Genomic DNA, 19,296 nt, shown 5'->3' with positions numbered 1-19,296 from the left:
AGGGACTGGTTGGTAGGACATGTTCTGAGGCATCAAGGTATCACCAATTTAGTATTGGAGGGCAGCGTGGAGGGTAAAAATCGTAGAGGGAGACCAAGAGATGAATACACTAAGCAGATTCAGAAGGATGTAGGTTGCAGTAGGTACTGGGAGATGAAAAAGCTTGCACAGGATAGAGTAGCATGGAGAGCTGCATCAAGCCAGTCTCAGGACTGAAGACCAGAACAACAACAACACATGGATACTACGAGATTAATGATTGTTGATCTGGCTATTATGGATTATCTACCTCTACATCTGTACTCTGCAAACCACTGTGAGGTGTATGGCAGAGAGTATATCCCATTGTATCAGCTATTAGGGTTTCATCCTGTTCCATTCACATATGGAGCATGGATGAATGATTGTTTGAATGCCTCTGAGTCATGCAGTAATTATCCTTACCTTATCCTCATGATTCCTCTGTGAGTGATACATATGGGGTTGTAGTATATCCATTGAGTAATCATTTAAAACCCGTTCTTGATACTTCGTTAATAGAATTTCTCGGGATAGTTTATATCTGTCTTCAGGAATCTGCCATTTCAGTTCCTTCAGTATCTCTGTAACACTCTCCCATAGGTTAAACAAACCTGTGACCATTCATGCTGCCTTTCTCTGTATACATTCAGTATCCCCTGTTAGTCCTATCTTCACAATGTCCTGATCTCTGAGGTTATGGTTAGGCAGTGTCCTAACTGTACAGTTTTAATTTATGAAATAATCTGTTATATATGACACCATTTCACACAATACATTCCATTATGCGTTCACGTAATGTCATACACTTGACATCATGATGACATTTGTGAAACACTATTTTCTGATTTGTTTTGCCATCTTGTCTGATGATGATTTGTCATATTCACTTCCCATCATTCATCACACTGACAGTTACCATCTGTAGCATGCAACAGAAAAACCGCTGACACCGCAAGTGCACTTTTACCTTGAGCTCAGTCCACTCTGTAGTGGAGTGGTCAGTGCTTCTGACAACAGGCCCGGATTCAGTTCCCAGCCAGGTCGGAGATTTTCTCCACTTGGTGTGTGTTTTGTTGTCCTCATCATCATCGACACACAAGTCACCCAATGTGGCGTCAACTGAAAAGACTTGCAGCTCAGCGACCAGACTTCCCCACATAGGGTCAGTGCCATACAGTCATTTCATTTTAGCGCCAAAGTACAGTGTTAATATTAAGTGCAGTTTTGGAGCTGTCTTATTATAAGATGCTGAAAAATGCTAATGCAAATTCTTTACAGACAAATGGAAAAACTGGTAGACCCCGACCTTGTGGAAGATCAGTTTGGATTCTGTTGAAATGTTGGAACACGTGAGGCAATACTGACACTACAACTTATCTTAGAAGTAAGATTAAGCAAAGGCAAACTTATGTTTCTAGCATTTGTAGACTTAGAGAAAGGTTTTGACAATGTTGACTGGAATACTCTCTCTCAAATTCTGAGGTGGCAGGTGTAAAATACAGGGAGCGAAAGGCTATTTACAATTTGTACAGAAACCAGATGGCAGTTATAAGAGTCAAGGGGCATGAAAGGGAAGCAGTAGTTGGAAAGGGAGTGAGACTGGGTTGTAGCCCATCTCCAATGTTATTGAATCTCTATACTGAGCAAGCAGTAAAGGAAACAAAAGAAAAGTTCAGAGTAGGAATTAAAATCCATGGAGAAGAAATAAAAACTTTGAGGTTCACCAGTGATATTGTAATTCTGTCAGAGACAGCACTGGACCTGGAAGAGCAGTTGAACGGGATGGACAGTGTATTGAAAGGAGGATATAAGATGAACATCAACAAAAGCAAAATGAGGATAATGGAATGTAGTCGAATTAAATCAGGTGATGTTGAGGGAATTAGTTAGGAAATGAGACACGTAAAGTGGTACATGGGTTTTGCTATTTGGGGAGCAAAATAACTGATGATGGTCGAAGTAGAGAGGATATAAAATGTAGACTGGCAATGGCAAGGAAAGTGTTCTGAAGAAGAGAAATTAGTTAACATCGAGTATAGATTTAAGTGTCAGGCCGTCTTTCCTGAAAGTATTTGTGTGGAGTGTAGCCGTGTATGGAAGTGAAACATGGACAATAAATAGTTTAGACAAGAAGAGAATAGAGGATTTCCAAATGTGGTGCTACAGAAGAATGCTGAAGATTGGCTGGATAAATCACGTAACTAAAGAGGAGGTACTGAATAGAATTGGGGAGAAGAGGAATTTGTGTCGGAACTTGACTAGAAGAAGGGATCAGTTGGTAGGACATATTCTGAGGCATCAAGGTATCACCAATTTAGTATTGGAGGGCAGCGTAGAGGGTAAAAATCGTAGAGGGAGACCAAGAGATGAATACACTAAGTAGATTCAGAAGGATGTAGGTCACAGTAGGTACTTCAAGATGAAGAAGCTTGCACAGGATACAGTAGCATGGAGAGTTGCATCAAACTAGTCTCTGGGCTGAAGAACACAACAACAAGATGCTTCATTAGTATTTGATTATTTTCATTCTGCGAAGGAATTTGTATATGTTGTTGTATTGGCTCAGTGTCATTGTGTGAGCTCATTCTGCATGAAATCACCTTCTTTACCCTTTTCTGAAATATGCTTCATTTTTTAAATGTAATACTTAGGTCTTTTCAACATTTCTCATAGCTATTTTAATACTCAATTTGACCTCTTCTAATGGTATTGTGCAAATTTAATTCACATAAGCTCTTGTGCCATTAGTAAAGAAACAGATGTAACAATATTGTTTTTGGAACTATTATTAACGAAGACATGGAGAAGGGAGGAGCTTAGGACTATTATAGAGATACTTTGTTATGCACCAGGAGGGTTTACAAAGCTGCTCTCTCTCTCTCTCTCTCTCTCTCTCTCTCTCTCTCTCTCTCTCTCTCTGTCTCTCTGTGGCGCAGTGGTTAGACACTGGACTCGCATTCGGGAGGACGACGGTTCAATCCCGCGTCCGGCCATCCTGATTTAGGTTTTCCGTGATTTCCCTAAACCACTCCAGGCAAATGCCGGGATGGTTCCTTTCAAAGGGCACGGCCGACTTCCTTCCCCGTCCTTCACTAAATCGATGAGACCGATGACCTCGCTGTCTGGTCTCCTTCCCCAAAACAACCATCCAATCTCTCTCTCTCTCTCTCTCTCTCTCTCTCTCTCTCTCTCTCTCTCTCTCTCTTTTTCTTACTTTCTCACTCTTTCACGAATTCTCACCATGTTAGCTTTTTACAGACTGCTATTCACTATTCATTGATCAAATAGTCTCCTTGCTATTTGTTTCCAGTTGATCACTATCTGTAATTTCTTTAAAAAAGTGTTCTGTAAGAACTCGGCCTTTAAGATTGCAGAGACATGACATGCCTATAGGCTCAGCATCACTAGCCTTTGTATCAACAGGAAGATCAGCAGTGTACTACATTTGTCCAATAAGAAGGTATTAACCAAATTGGGAACATGAAATCAAGTGCCATCCGTATAATTTGTCGCAGTATGTAAGTCACACGTATTGCATATGTGTCCTAGAACAGAGTTCATCTGCTTCAAAGGAAGAGCTTTAAATGCCAAAATCTGGTCATATAACTACCACTTGTATGGTGAAGGTATGATGGTAAATGTGGATCAACATCCAAGAAGCACATTTCTACACATCTCCATGAAAATATGTAAACATCTCAGATATTCATAGAGTGTGTAACAGAGTTTGCTCTTTTTATGCTGAGGAAAGGTAAATACTAGTGCTGATGAGTAATATCCTATATGGGAGCACCTCATGTACCAAACCTCTCTAGAAACTTTCAACAAGACCAGTGTCACAATAGACCATTGGAGCACGTGCGAATACCTGTGTCAGCACCTGCACGTGTGTGTCTGTGTGTGTGTGCGGGGGGAGGGGAGGGGGTGGCTGTTGACATTCTGTCTTTTTCCCATGTCCTTTTAAACATTCTTGAGTGTGAAGCCAGTGCTGACCCTCATTCCAGTGACCATGTGCTGATATAGATAAACATTCCAGATACTGAAATCCCTAAAAGAAAGCTATTAAAATGGGTTTTCAGCAGAACAAATCTGATGGTGTCTAACCACCTGGAAGAACTTAAACACTAAGGTAGTGTTCAGCACTGGGTAAATGACATCACAAATGTAATCCATTACACTGCTAAGTGCCGATGCACCTCTACCAAACAACTCAGTTAATCTTTTTTTTTTTTTTTTTTTTTTTTTGGGGGGGGGGGGGGGAGGCAGTCTGCCTGCTGAATGATGAATGTCTTCATACAATGAGAAATTCAGCAAGAATTTATTATTTGTAGATGATTTTTATTTCAGTCAATACTTCAGGGCCTTGAGTTGTAGGTTGAAGTGACAGGTTTTTCAGTTTTTCAATTGTGGAAACATTTTGTGTCAATTGTAACCACACTTATCACATTTTAATGTTCTGCAGTTGCAATTACTATTATCTATTTCACCCATTTGGTGAGATTTCTGGGCCTCATATGTGGTGACACTTGTCATGACTTCGACGTGTAAAGGAGATGTAGCTCCAGGTTATGATAGGACATACATGTTCCAGTTTTATAATGCATTTGCATGATCCATGTTGGATATATCATGCATGGCATGTGTACTTTTCAACACAGACGGGAATTAGGCTCATCACATAAACTTATAAAATTAGCCTTACTTCAAACTTTCTTGTGGAAGTGGGAGGACACCACTTGCAATCTGTCTGCAAGAAATCTTATTCCTTGGATCATTGCATCAAATAATGTTTAATGCTCAAGTACATTAAGACTGTTTGCTTTATATAAAGTCTCTCCAGCATTTTATAGATCATATAATGTTAATGGAAAACAGATATTTCAAAATACATAGGTGTCTATCCTTTGTGCATCCATTCAGTTTCAGGTAAAATCAAATCAGTAAACTTTATTATTGTCATTTGCTGCTGGAATTCCATTCTTGGCCACAGCTTATTGATATACACATGGGGCCTTCCATTTCATGATCAGACCACAAGACAAAATTGAGAAAATTCATCACTCACAAACTCTTCATGGAGGGACATCTGTATCATTTCTTGCCTTATTTCTCAAGGACCTGGAAACAGGGACTGACAAGACCATTCCCCAAGAAGGAATCTGCCAAAAAACCCTCCAGCTACAGGCCCAGCAATGTCTAAGACTTAAGAACATGTAGATCATGGACAATTTACTAATCACTTAATCTGGGATAACTTTCTAGACAAATACCAATTAGGTATATGAAAAAAACTGCAGCATGACAACTGCTCTTACAAAAGTTCCGGTCGAACTGAAGCTAGCTACGGACACTCAAGAAGACAGCGTTATTTGCTTTTTGGACTTTAGCAAAGCTTCCAACATTGTTCACTTGCAAAACACACAAGCCAGAATTTTTCTATAAGTAATGTACATTGATTCCACCCACACTTTACATTCTGCCAATAGTGTCTACTGATCAGAGAAAAACAGTTACAGTGGAGAGAAGTAGCATAAAGGACCCCATAAAGATCAGTACTAGGTCCATTACTTTTCTCATTATATCTTTATATCTTAAGACTATGTCACTGATCTCTCCCTCTCTCTCATGACAAGTATCACTGATGACCTCAGTTATACGTGTGTGCAAGACCAACATATTTGTGCGCAACCATCAAGCATGTCAAACTGATATACCTGCCTTATCACAATGGGCACAGAATACAGGTTTGAAACTTAATCCATCAAAAATGCAAGCAGTTTTAGTAGCTTACAAAAGACCTAATACACCTCTGTTCAGAGAATCATTTCATCCTTAATAGTAAACAGAGCAGAAACAATTTTTTGCTCTGTGAAAAGAACTGGGGATAATTTTGGACCATCACTTATACTAGACAGAACCACCAACTGCTGTTTGTAAAAGGTGTCCAAATCTCTTCATGCACTCCATAAATGTAAAAAGGTATTTCCTCCTGAGCTTAAAAAGAAACCTGTAGAATCACTTGCGCCCCCAGTTCTTGAGTATAGTAATACTATTCTTCAAGAGCTTCCCTATGAGAGCTCGCACCAGACAAGACATTTGTGTATGATACATTTCAAATATTCATATTTTTGACTGTATTACTATTGCCTTTGAACTGTTATCGTGGCTGTGTGTCTTCATCTCCATCTCCATCAATACTCTGCAAATCACATCTAAGTGCCTGGCAGAGGGTTCATAGAACTACCTTCACAATTCTCTATTATTCCAATCTTGTATAGCGCGTGAAAAGAATGAACACCTATATCTTTCCATACGAGCTCTGATTTCCCTTATTTTATCGTGGTGATCGTTCCTTCATATGTAGGTTGGTGTCAACAAAGTATTTTTGCATTCGGAGGAGAAAGTTGGTGATTGGAATTTCATGAGAAGAACGCCTTTCTTTTAATGATTTCCATCCCAAATCTTGTCTCATTCTGTGACAATCTCTTGCATATTTCGCAATAATACAAAACATGCTGCCTTTCTTAGAACTTTTTCGATGTACTTCGTCAGTCCTATCCAGTAAGGATCCCGCACCGTGCAGCAGTATTTTAAAAGCGGATGGACAAGCGTAGTGTAGTCAGTCTCCTTAGTAGGTCTGTTACATTTTCTAAGTGTCCTGCCAATAAAACGCAGTCTTTGGTTAGCCTTCCCCACAACATTTTCTGTGTGTTCCTTCCAATTTAAGTTGTTTGTAATTGTAATACCTAGGTATTTAGTTGAATTTACGGCTTTTAGATTAGATTGATTTATCATGTAACCAAAGTTTAACGAGTTCCTTTTAGCACTCATGTGGATGACATCACACTTTTCTTTATTTAGTGTCAACTGCCATTTTTCAGACCATTCCGATATTTCTTCTGAATCATTTTGCAGTTTGTTTTGATCTTCTGATGACTTTATTAGTCGATGAACAACAGTGTCATCTGCAAACAACCAAAGACAGCTGCTCAGATTGTCTCCCAGATCATTTATATAGATAAGGAACAGCAAAGGGCCTGTAACACTACCTTGTGGAATGCCAGAGATCACTTCTGTTTTACTCAATGACTTTCCATCAATTACTACAAACTGCGACCTCTCTGATGGGAAATTACAAATCAAGTCACATGACTGAGACGATATTCAATAAGCACACAATTTCACTATGAGCCACTTGTGTGGTACAGTGTCAAAAGCCTTCCGGAAATCCAGAAATACAGAATCGATCTGAGATCCTTTGTCAATAGCGCTCAACACTTCATGTGAATAAATAGCTAGTTGTGTTTCACAGGAACAATGTTTTCTAAACCCATGTTGACTGTGTGTCAATAGACTGTTTTCTTCGAGGTAATTCATAATGTTCGAACACAATATATGTTCTAAAATCCTGCTGCATATCAACGTTAACGATATGGGCCTGTAATTTAGTGGATTGCTCCTACTACCTTTCTTGAATATTGGTGTGACCTGTGCAACTTTCCAGTCTTTGGGTACGGGTCTTTCGTCGAGTGAACGATTGTATATGATTGTGAAGTATGGAGCTAATTCATCAACATACTCCGAAAGGAACCTAATTGATACACAGCCTGGATCAGAAGACTTGCTTTTATTAAGTGATTTAAGTTGCTTCACTACTCCGAGGATATCTACTTCTATGTTACTCATGTTGGCAACTGTTCTTGATTCAAATTCTGGAATATTTACTTTGTCTTCTTTTGTGAAGGCATTTTAGAAGGCTGTGTTTAGTAACTCTGCTTTGGCAGCACTGTCTTTGACAGTATCTCCATTGATATCGCGCAGAGAAGGCATTGCTTGTTTCTTGCAGCTAACATACTTCGCACACAATCAGAATCTCTTTGGATTTCCTGCCAGGTTTTGAGACAAAGTTTCGTTGTGTGCAGTTAAGTGTAGATATCTTCTGTTTGCTCAGCCCTCTATTCACTCTTGGCTCTCCCTTTTTTGTACCTTCAGCCCTTAACATTGCTATCTAAACATCATAGCAAAATTACTGATTTTCCACAAACAAAAGTTTTCTCTATACCACTACATAACACAGCTGTCTTCCAAAATCATTTTTTGCTAAGGGAACCCAAGTTTCAATCTATGTTGCTCAAAGAAATTACGTTCCTTTCCAACTTTGACATGTAATGTTCCACCTTCTATCACAACAGTTATCTCTTACACACACAAAATGTAAGTTAATGCTGATGAATAGGAAGAAAACTCCCATACTGTTCAAATACAGTATTAGTGGTATGCCATTTGAAATGTGTTAATTAAATATCTGGACGTAACATTGCAAAGTGATTTGAAATGGAATGAGACATGTAAGGTCAATAGTAGGGAAGGCAAATGGTCAGCTTCGATTTATTGGGAGGATTTTATGGAAAGTGTTGCTTATCTGTAAAGGAGACTGCGTATAGAACATTAGTGTAACTCATTCTTGAATACTGCTCAAGTAGTTGGGTTCCTCACTGCATAGGATTAAAGGAAGACATCGAAGCAGTTCAGAGGTGTGCCACTAGATTTATTACTGGTGGGTGTGATCAACATGCGAAGTTTACGGAGATACTTTGTGAACTCAAATTGGAATCCCTGAAGGGAAAAAGACATCCTTTTAGCAGTTACTATTCAGAAAGTTTAAAGAACTGGCATTTGCAGCTGATTACAGAATGATTCCACTACTGCCAACTTATATTTTTCATAAAGATTGCAAGTAAAGATAAGAAAAAATAGTGCTCATACATAATTATATAGAAAGTTGTTTCTCCCTCACTCCATTTGCAAGTGGAACAAGACAGGGAATGACTAGCAGTGGTACAGAGTAACCTCCACCATGCACTGTTTGATGGCTTATGTGGTATGTATGTAAATACTTATCTGCAGCTCATTCTAGATAACCTCCTCCCTCACCAGTCTATCCCCTTGTCTTAGAGTGTTCTTTATTGAAACAGTCTGCTCTTTCTTAAGAGCTGCTGTTACTGTCAGTATTCTGTCTTTTCAGGTTTCTTCTCTGTCCCTATCCCTTTGTCCAGATATATTAAACACGGCTTCAAAAGTGCTAAAGTAATTAATATTATTGTTGTTATTAATGTCTGCTTATGTTATTATTATTATTATTATTATTATTGATGTTACGTGTGGTGGTCATTATAATAAGCCTCGTAAGAATATCTCAGAGGTACATAACTGAGCCACAAGTGTACATAAAAGTTGAATGTGTTTTGTAATAGTTTTTGAAAGACTCTGATCTGATCAGGCTAAATAAAACTGTTAATAAGTAAAAATAATCATGACATTCCTGCTTGTTGCCTGTGAGTAGAACTTACCTTCAGTAATTGTTCATAAATGGGGGGACTATTTGGGACCTGTGCTAAGTGTGACATAGTGGCTCTTGATTTGGACTAGTGTGTCTACTTGCAGGATAAGAAATCATTTAGGATTTGTTGGGGTAAGATTGTACTTGAGGCTACATTTTTACATTAATGTAATTGTTTTCAATATCCATCATTTTCTCATGCCTATTTGTGTAGTGTCACTTTGCTTAGTCTTATGACACAGGGTTGTCTTTCAGTTGACAACATGCTGTGATCTGGTAGATTAATACTTAACCATTAATTAGACATTTACTAAGGTACATCAAGAAACGACATGTGCAACTCTCAAAATCGGACATAAGGTAAAGCTTTTAAAATGGTGGCTGCGGCTATTGTTATTATCAATCTAACTGATCAGTTTAAATTAGCATCACAGCTTGAAGGTTGTTTGATAGGTTATCCCTTTGCCCGTCACTGGTAGGGGTTGTATTAGACAGTTTTTAGCTGCTATTATCTTTATTGCAGATAGTTAAGTAACAACATCTCTTTAAGAATGTATGAAGCCACAATATTCTGACTTGGCTGCTGCACTTTATATCTTTTGGATTCAGTTTACTTAGTTTTGTATAGTATAATCCATGTTCTGTGGATCACACTTGTAGCTACTCGCTGTGATGTGGAATATGTCATTATGTGTAGAAATAAGATACATTTCATTTTTGAAAATGTGGCTACATGCTAGCAATTTAAATAACTGGCTTTGTAAAACTTTTAATCTACACCAAAGTTTCATAATATAATTCAACCATACAGTGGAACTTCAATTTTACAGTCTCCGGTTTTACGTTTTTCGTGATTCTACACCGTAAATTGGTAGCCCCTGTGAAAAACCCATAAGATCAATGCTCAAAATTCCCCAATTTCACATTTCTTCCTGGTAAGGTTTAACTCAGTTGTAAATTCTTACTCGATGTCCCGCTTGACTTCGTCCCATTTTCTTTCTGTTGATGTTTGATGTGGCACAAAAGACAGATGGTTCGCACCACAGGTGGTGGCAGAGTTATGGGAATATTTTAGGCTGTTGCGGAGAAGGGAAATGTGAGAGAGGAAATGCTAACATAATCCACAATTGGTGTTGCCAACTCAACTTGCAACATTTAGCTTCACCATACAGTTATGATACAACTACTGCTACGTTGCAGCAGTAGTGGAAAAACAAGACAGTCAATGCAAAGTGGTCTGGACCAAGCCAATATGGGATGAAGGGGCCCAGCTATCACCTTTTCTTATGCCCGTTATACGTCAGTCTCATCTTTTTGCATGTATTTTTGATGTACTGTATTCAGCATCAGTATCAATCGTCAACTTTTTAAATTTAAGCACCAAGTTTCAAAGAACATGCATGGTCATAATCGAGGAAATGTCACCCATTTCTTGCTAGTGAACTCTTATAGGCTGGCAACTTGTTAAGTCACCCAGTAGCCTGTGCAGCCACCACACCACTCTAACATATGTAAAATGAGATTGCCTGCTGGATGTGTGGAGAATGGGAGTGGCCCCTCCCTGATGGGAGTGCTGGTAGGGGTGAAAGCATTTTGTGAAGTCCTGAAAATATACTTTTTGGGCAGATGATGTGCTATGACAGAGATTTCACACAGAAACAGAACAAGGGTTTTGCGATAGCACATTTTAAAGACTTTCATGTTCAAATCTGACCTGATACAGTGGCAACAACTATGTACACTATCATGTATATACTTTGCACCACACACACCATAGATCGTAAAGAATGGCAGCAGTGATACAGGGCATGAAGCAAAACTGTAGCACCTAAGCTTTCTTTCAAATTTAGATTTTACACAGTGTACAGAAATTCGCTGAGATGACTTCTGGTAAGCTTCTGACATCAATTGGGGAAGTAAACTCATTTTTTTTTTATGTTTCTGTTTCTCTCATAAAGCCTCAAATACCACTTTAACAGTGGTGAGCGTATGAAGTGCGGCGCGTAAGAAAAGTATTACACAATAACAGCAATGGTGACGATGTATGTCATTAGGCAGATGTCCACATTTCTGCTTATGGTTTAACCACTTAGCTGCTGAAGGTTTTTGATTTAATTCAATATGTTCATCAAGTTTTGCTTTTTCCTGGGTTAGCTTAATGGATGATCTCTCAAAAATACATGTTTTGAATGTACAATTTGTGGTCGTAGCATGTTGGAAAACAGCTTAATTACCTTTTATGTGGATACCAATTTCAACTTTTTGATGAGTTTTTACTTGCTGTTTTACATTTGTGATTTTTTTAAGAACTGATGAAATTCATGACCACAAATTATTGTATAAACATTGTATATTAGATTTAATTTCCTTCACTTAGACAAATTTTATAAAAAGTATTGGATAGGATTGTGATTTTTAATCATATATTCAAAATTTCATGTGGTTTTGATCATATTTTGGGGGTTTTAACATTTCCCTTGATTCTGAAGTTCCCTCAATTTTGTGTTTTTTTAAGTCTGCAACTAAGTTAAATACCGAATATGGACAAAACTAATCTGATATTTGATGTGCCAAGTAACAGAACTGTTGACATGAAAGGTGCTGAAACCGTAAATATAAAAACAAGTGGATATGAAAAAATGCACTACACTGTTGTCCTTTCCATGTTTTGCTGATGGTACTAAACTTAATACAGTGATTATTTTCAAGCACAAAACAATGCCAAAATCTTCTGAAATACTGCCAGATATTGGTGTTCACGTACATGACAAGGTTTGGGTGTATGAGGCTGGTTTGAAACTGGGATTAACAGAATGTGGGAGAGAAGGAAAAGTGCTTTATTGAAGAAGAGTTTTCTCCTTCTACTAGATGGTTTAACAGTCATCTGAAAAATTCTGTAAAAGAGAAGTTGAGACAGGGAAATACAGAGCTTGCTGATATTCCGGGAGGACTGACTGCTCAATTGCAACCTCTTGATGCCTCAATAAATAAACCATTTAATATGTATTTGAAAAAGGAATAGAACAAATGGCTGATGGATGAAACCTGAGATGAATTCAAGCCTAAGGGAGATTTAAAATGATCTGCAATCAAATATGTGTGTCAGTGGATAAAATAGTCATGTCTACAGTGAGAGATTGTTAAACCTATCAAGAAGTGTGGCATAAATAATGCTCACAGTGGCCATGAAGACCATCTTATATATGAAGAGGACAACGATGATGATGATGATGATGATGATGATGATGATGATGAAGATAAGAAGAAGAAAGTTCAGATGATGGTTTTCAGGGATTTTAAAGGTCAGATTTGTTTTACAAACTAAGATTTCTTTTTATTTTATTTTTTACTGTGGCTTTGCAATCCAATAATAAAAAGGTAAAAATGTTATTTTTTTAAAAAATTCTTAAAAATTAAGGTGAAATTATTTAATTGGATACGTAAAAAAATCTACTCACCAAGTGGTGGTAGAACACCCACATAAAAAACTGTTGTGATTGAAAATCTGATTCTTCAGGCAGAAGGGTTGAAGGGGAAGGGAGAAGGAAAAAGACTGGAGAGGTCTAGGAAAAGGGGTAGATTTTGAGAAAATCGCCCAGAACCGCAGGTCAGGGGACACTTACCATACAGGATGAGAAGGAAAGACTGATTGTTGGGGACTGCATCGAACAAGATTTGAAAACCTGAGAGCTTAAAGGCAGAAGACAGAGTAATATGCAAGACAGAGATTACTACTAAAACATCATGTCTGAGTTAGTAAGAGTGAGTAAGCTAAGTGCATTGTATGTAACAGAAGTGGGAGGGGGTGGTGAAAAATAGACAGGAAAGTCAATGAAAAATGCGGAATACTAAAATGGAGTGAAATAAAGAGTAGTTACAGTGAAGAAAAGCTGAGATGGAAGAAATTAATGTAAATTAAGACCAGATGGGCAGCAAGAACCAAGGACATGTTGTAGTGCTAGTTCCTACCTGCTGAGTTCTGAGTAACTAGTGTCTGGGGGAAGAATCCAGATGGCGTGTGTTGTGAAACAGGCACCAAGGTCACGAATATCATGTTGTAGAGCATCCTCTGCAACAGGATATTGTGAGCTTCCAGCATATACCCTCTGCCTGTCCGCCCCATTAGCTGAACGGTCTGCTTGTTGGAATGCCACGCACGGGGGCTCAGGTTTGATTCCTGGCTGGGGTGGAGATTGTCTCCCTCAGGGATAGGGTGTTGTGCCGTCCTCATTATCATTTCATCCCCATTGTCGGCGTGCCAAGTCGCCCACTGTGGTGTCACACTCAATAAGACTTGCACTTCACGGCCGAACTTCCAGTCTGGGAACTCCCAGCTATTGATGTCATACACTCATTTCCATTTACCCTCTGCCTATGCCCATTCATCCTAATTGATAATTTGGTGGTAGTCATGCCGATGTAGAAGGCTGAACAGTGTTTACATACTAACTGGTATATGATGTGTTGTTTCGTAGGTGGCTCTCTCTTTAATAGTATATGTTTTGCCAGTTACAGGGCTATTATAGGTGGTGGTAGGAAGGTGCGCAGGGCAAGTCTTGCAGTGGGGATGGCCACAGGGTTAGAAGCCGTAGGCTAGGGAGATGGGTGCAGAAGGAACATAGGGTCTGACAAGAATATTGTGACGACTGGGAGTGTGACGGAAAGCTATTCTAAGTGCACACCATTGGTGACTCAGTATTATCCTGGTCTGGAATGTGTTAATCAGCTACTTTGACAGGGCCATGTTTTCCTAAAATCATGCTCTGAAATGAGGTCCATTCTGTCTGAAATTTTGCCCACCAAACACACACACCCACACACACACACACACACACACACACACACACACACACACACACACAGAGAGAGAGAGAGAGAGAGAGAGAGAGAGAGAGAGAGAGAGAGAGAGATACATTCTGCCACCAAAGTATTTTGCCATTTTGTCACCCTTTTCAACTTCTCATTTGAGTGCATATGCAGTGCTCACATCTTAACTATGCAGTGTGTTGTTGGCTTTAGTGTTTTTATTAATTGTTTGGGATAGTAAATTATTTGTTCAACAGAATTTTGCAGAGGACAATTTGTGTAGCATATTATCAGCCAGTACCTTCAGTTACACTTTTAATAATCTAAATTCTAAAAATATTCTTCATACTATGCACTAGAACAATTATTGTCAAATGACTGTTTTGATATATCTATTTCCTCATGCTGTGATAGTCATTCACTTTTGTTGTTTTTAACACCTACAATTATTGGACCAGTTGTGTGTACAGTATATATATTATCTAGCAGATTACGTACATAGCTTCATGATGTTGTATACAGGTAACACTATTGTGTACAGGGAGATAACGTTGTTAGCAAATTATGAAAAATAGAGACTTCCAGGTGGTCAATGCTTACTGCACACATGGGCAGTTAATCGTCAATGTAAATAAACGTAGTGGGCACAAATAAACAAAAATATGTTGTATAGATTTACTCTAACATCAGTGATTAGTATCTGGAATCAGTCACAAGTGTCTAGGAGTTTCTGTCGATCACATCTTTGTATCCATGGGAAATTCAGAAGCCATACACAGATTCGTTGGAATACGTCTAAAGAAGTGTAATTTTCACACACTGAGGTTGCTTACAAAATTGTAATTTGACCATTCCATACTATTTTAGCTCAACCATTGTCCATTTTTGTAAGTCAAAAACTTTAGAATGATGAATAAATTGATTTTAATGTTTGTGTGTATGTGTGTGTGTGTGTGTGTGCGTGCGTGTGTGTGTGTGTGTGTGTGTGTGTGAGTGGATGTGCATGTGGTTGGGTGGGGGTGGGGGAGGTGGAGGAAGGAAGAACTAGCCGTCACAGGAATGCTCAACAAACTGCAGTCGAATATATTACAAGAAAATCATTGAGCTTTCCCAGGGAGGCTTAGCAACAAAATGCCGAGAGTGAACATTCCAAAACAAGTTAAGAAACTTACTCCAACTTTCAAATAATGTAATAATTATGATGATAAAATTAGAGAAATCCGTGGTTGGGCAGAGGGGTGTCAATAGTTGTTAATTGTTAGTTAGTTAGTTAATTGTAAATTTTCTTTTTAATACACAGCTGACTATTAAAATTGCAACACTGTACCATCTGCTTCGATATGCAAATGATTATCATTTCAGCATAAGTGTATGAAGTGGTTAGGGCTATTGCATATAAGGCAAGATTACAAGTATTTCATTTAGAAATTGCATTTGAATTTCAGTTGTTTGTGAGAACATCATGTTATGCCTTCTGTGAGAAGGAGATATGTCGATGAGCACATGTCAGAATCCAATAATGGCTGTATCATTGCCCATGGAGACTGCAGTTTGCCATTCCACCAAATTTCTGCTTGGATAGTTGGATTACATGACAGTCACACAAATATGGAATCAATGGGCACAGGAGGCCCATGCTGATTGCTGTGGGAGATCTCAATGGCCCCACAAGTATAGCTCTTGAGAAGACATACATATTGTCCACTTGGCCATGCAGGATCATACAGCCACATAACTTATTTAGAGACTCACTTGTTGCAAACAGAAAGTGCCATAACATCTGGAGCACCATGGACTGTCAGCATGATAACTGTTGTTGCAGCTTCCCATGATGTGGCAGCAGAGAAAGATGTACTGACAGTGGTGTGCACAACGATAATAGTGGACACAAGAATGGCATCACATTATCTTTTAAAATAAGCTGTGCTTCTGCATAACCATCAAGATGGATGTATGTGTCCATGTGAGGAGCTCCAAGGAGTATGAACGGCGACAAATTGCATTCGTTGTCATCATACAGTCCCAGCACCTGGCATGATAATTTGAGTTGCTATTGTGTACACAACATGATCACCTCTGTTTCACATAGCCAGCAATTTGGACAGCAGCCATTTCTGGTGTCCTAAGGGTGGTGGCTGTACTCTATCTTCAGGTGATATCATCTTTCAACAGGATAATGCAAGTGCATATGTTGCCTGTGCTGTCCTGACCTATTTCAGTACAGAGGATGTTCACTTATTGCGCTAGTCAGGACATTCTCCAGATCTCTGGCTTAGAGTTGAAGCAGCGTGGAATGATGCGCCAATATCTGTCATCCAAGCTCAGCTTGGCTCAATGCCTGCTTGGGTTAGAATGAGTGCTGCTGCCATAGGTGGCAGCTACGTGTACTAAGTTTTGCAACCTGTTTACCTCCAAATCAGCTACATATTTAATCATAGTTTCTACCTACTGCTGTGTTATTGGTCGGCAGTCCATATAGTGCAAACGAGGATAAATTTTAGTACTAAATAAGGAACGTTGACAACCCTAAGCAGTTCAACAACCTTTGCTTTGCAAGAATGAACAGACAGTCATAGATCTTAACAGTGAATGTGGATGTACAGTTATCAACAACGAAGGCTAAAAAAGGGACCTTCTAGAACAAAAATTCAATACTCACATATAACCAGTTATCCACCAACTGTATATTGAATGAAAGCAAAAACAAACTGAGCTAGTGAACGTAAATTTGATTCAAATGGATCAAGGAGTTTGACTTAGCAGGGAAAACTCTCTCTCTCTCTCTCTCTCTCTCTCTCTCTCTCTCTCTCTCTCTATATATATATATATATATATATATATATATATATATATATATTAGTTCAGTACATCTGTTCTATCAATATTTCAATATTTACATTTGCATTAACAGCAGATTCCAATATTGTTTTATTTATTGAGTAATAGATTGTCACAGACATGTCTATTGTACTTAGAAATCAGTATTACTCTTTTATGAAATTATATTCACACAACAGGAATCCATAAATGAATTCATAATTACTGATTAAAATTATGTTTGCATATCCTGTAAAAAGGTATATCTATATTTATGTCGTACTAGCTTTTGAAGATTTATATTTGCTTTAGTCTGTTAAAACATCCTTTATAATTATTTGTAAAGTAAATTTGTCACATTGGGTGTCATAGTGTTAATACTGAAAATGAGGGTATGAAGTGAACTACTAAATTATTCGAAAATCAGTAACATAGAAAATTAATGGCAACTTCTAGTTACTGTCTAATATAACATGTTATTCTGCAGGAACCTCATGTGTACAGGACATACAAACTGTACTTTTTGCAAGTTGAGTACATTTTATAGCACTGGGGTGCAAGCTTGTGCTAATAGCCCTTAATCTTGTCATTCATGAAGAGTAGCTGTATTTTTTAAGTGTGTACTACAATTCTTTGATGGCTGCAGCTAGTAAATAATGTTTGTAATCAGGATGTATATTTAAACTCCTTATTAAGTGGATGTGTTATTTATTTTACTTAAGTTTCATCACTAATGGCCCTTTCATTGATGGAATGTTAACCTTTAATTTTCCATTTACTCTAGTTAAATGTAATGCAGTGCATTTGTTTAGAGATATACTGTTTTTTTAATTATTCCTAACCTTTTTTAATAACTGTCATGTGTTTGCCTTGGTATTTAAGCATTTAATGCTGTGTGGAGGGTTGTCCATATATGAGAATGGATGTTTTCTAAATGATTTTTGTCATGCAGGTGCGAACTCTGTGCCAGGATTGGTTTCCAATTGATTATCCCTATTCATGGTATGAGGATATCACTTCAAATCCAAGGTTTTATTCACTAGCAGCAGTTTATGATGGAATTATCATTGGCCTCATTGTGGCTGAAATAAAATCTTATTTCAAATTGAACCGAGAGGTAAGCAGATGTCGTGTATTATGATGTTGAGGTGCATACTCCTAAGGTAAGTCACTTTACTCCTGAGCTTAACAGAGTGAAGCTGTGCAACTTTAACAGAGTATGAAGGCTGGAAGCAGACATTCTAGACTTGCTGCTGTTTGCCGACAGGACCAAGCTTTTCACTGGTTAAGAAACGACTCTTGTACTCGGAAGAAATCGCGATTAAAGTTTTCTGAAAACACCAAATGCTCGAATGTTTCCATAGCCAGATCAAGGCCAGCCGTGTTCTTGTCAAAATGAGTCAGTGACCTCAACATCATTGAGGTGTTAATTTTCAGGATGCTTGTGATGTGTGAAAAAGTAATTAATTAGCCAGAAGTGCCTTGAAATAATGCAGTAATCTCTGTGTGAAAGGTCTGAAAGTATTGCTATTAGTATTGCTATGTAGCTCAGCTGATGTGTCTGAAATAATGTCTGCTAACACAAAGTAGGAAAAGGGGTAATCCACACCAGTTCAAAGGAAAATTGAAAACATAGTTCATCAACCATTCCTTACAGAAATTATCAGATTATCTAGATTCAAGAATTGAATATTCTTGTAAGCTTTAGCTACATGATCTTTTTCCTGGTAGCACTTTGATATAACTGAGGAAACAGTGGCTTTACTTCTAATTTACTAGTATGCATTTAGCAAGCACAAGCACAATTCATATTTTGAAGTACAGTGGCAATTTATTGTTATAACAGAGCACAGACTAAGTTTTTACGTGGTGTCTATCTTGTTAATGTGCATTTTGATTTGTCCCGCATCCTGAAGGTTCTCCTCCTTGAACCCACCTATGGAACATGATGAATGATAGCAGGAGACATCACTACCCATTTTCGAAAATAAGCTTACTATCCAACCTGTGTTTGCATCACTCTGTGTCCTCTCATCAGTGAAGTCATAATCTGGTTATATCAAAGGAAATGTATCATTGCTACAAGTAAATTGTTTGGTATATGTTGCAAGAAAGCTGAAGCAATTAACAAAAACATACAAAAACATACAACACAATACATACAATTGCTGTCATTCCTCAGATGGAATGCTAGAAGCTAAATGGAATGAACTTCTAAAATCAACAAATAAGTATTGGAAAATTACAATGTATGATTGTAACAAAAATCATCATCATAGAACTGGAAATGAGAAAAGAAAGAAGAAGATTTT

At 38.1% G+C, this 19,296-nt stretch overlaps 1 protein-coding gene across 2 annotated transcripts in view; it reads left to right on the top strand.

Moving 5' to 3' along the window:
• LOC126475442 (N-alpha-acetyltransferase 60) overlaps positions 1 to 19,296 on the top strand; it is a 123,840-nt gene that overhangs the window by 6,719 nt on the left and 97,825 nt on the right. For both annotated transcript variants that reach the window (XM_050103305.1, XM_050103304.1), the window contains exon 3: positions 17,937 to 18,101. In XM_050103305.1, coding sequence (XP_049959262.1) covers positions 17,937 to 18,101 — 165 coding nt within the window. The remainder of the gene's footprint in view (positions 1 to 17,936; positions 18,102 to 19,296) is intronic.

Source organism: Schistocerca serialis, chromosome 4 (assembly GCF_023864345.2).
Source record: "Schistocerca serialis cubense isolate TAMUIC-IGC-003099 chromosome 4, iqSchSeri2.2, whole genome shotgun sequence".
Lineage (NCBI taxonomy): Eukaryota > Metazoa > Arthropoda > Insecta > Orthoptera > Acrididae > Schistocerca > Schistocerca serialis.
Note: the sequence above shows the minus strand (reverse complement) of the source record. Positions and strands in the feature narration are given on the sequence as shown.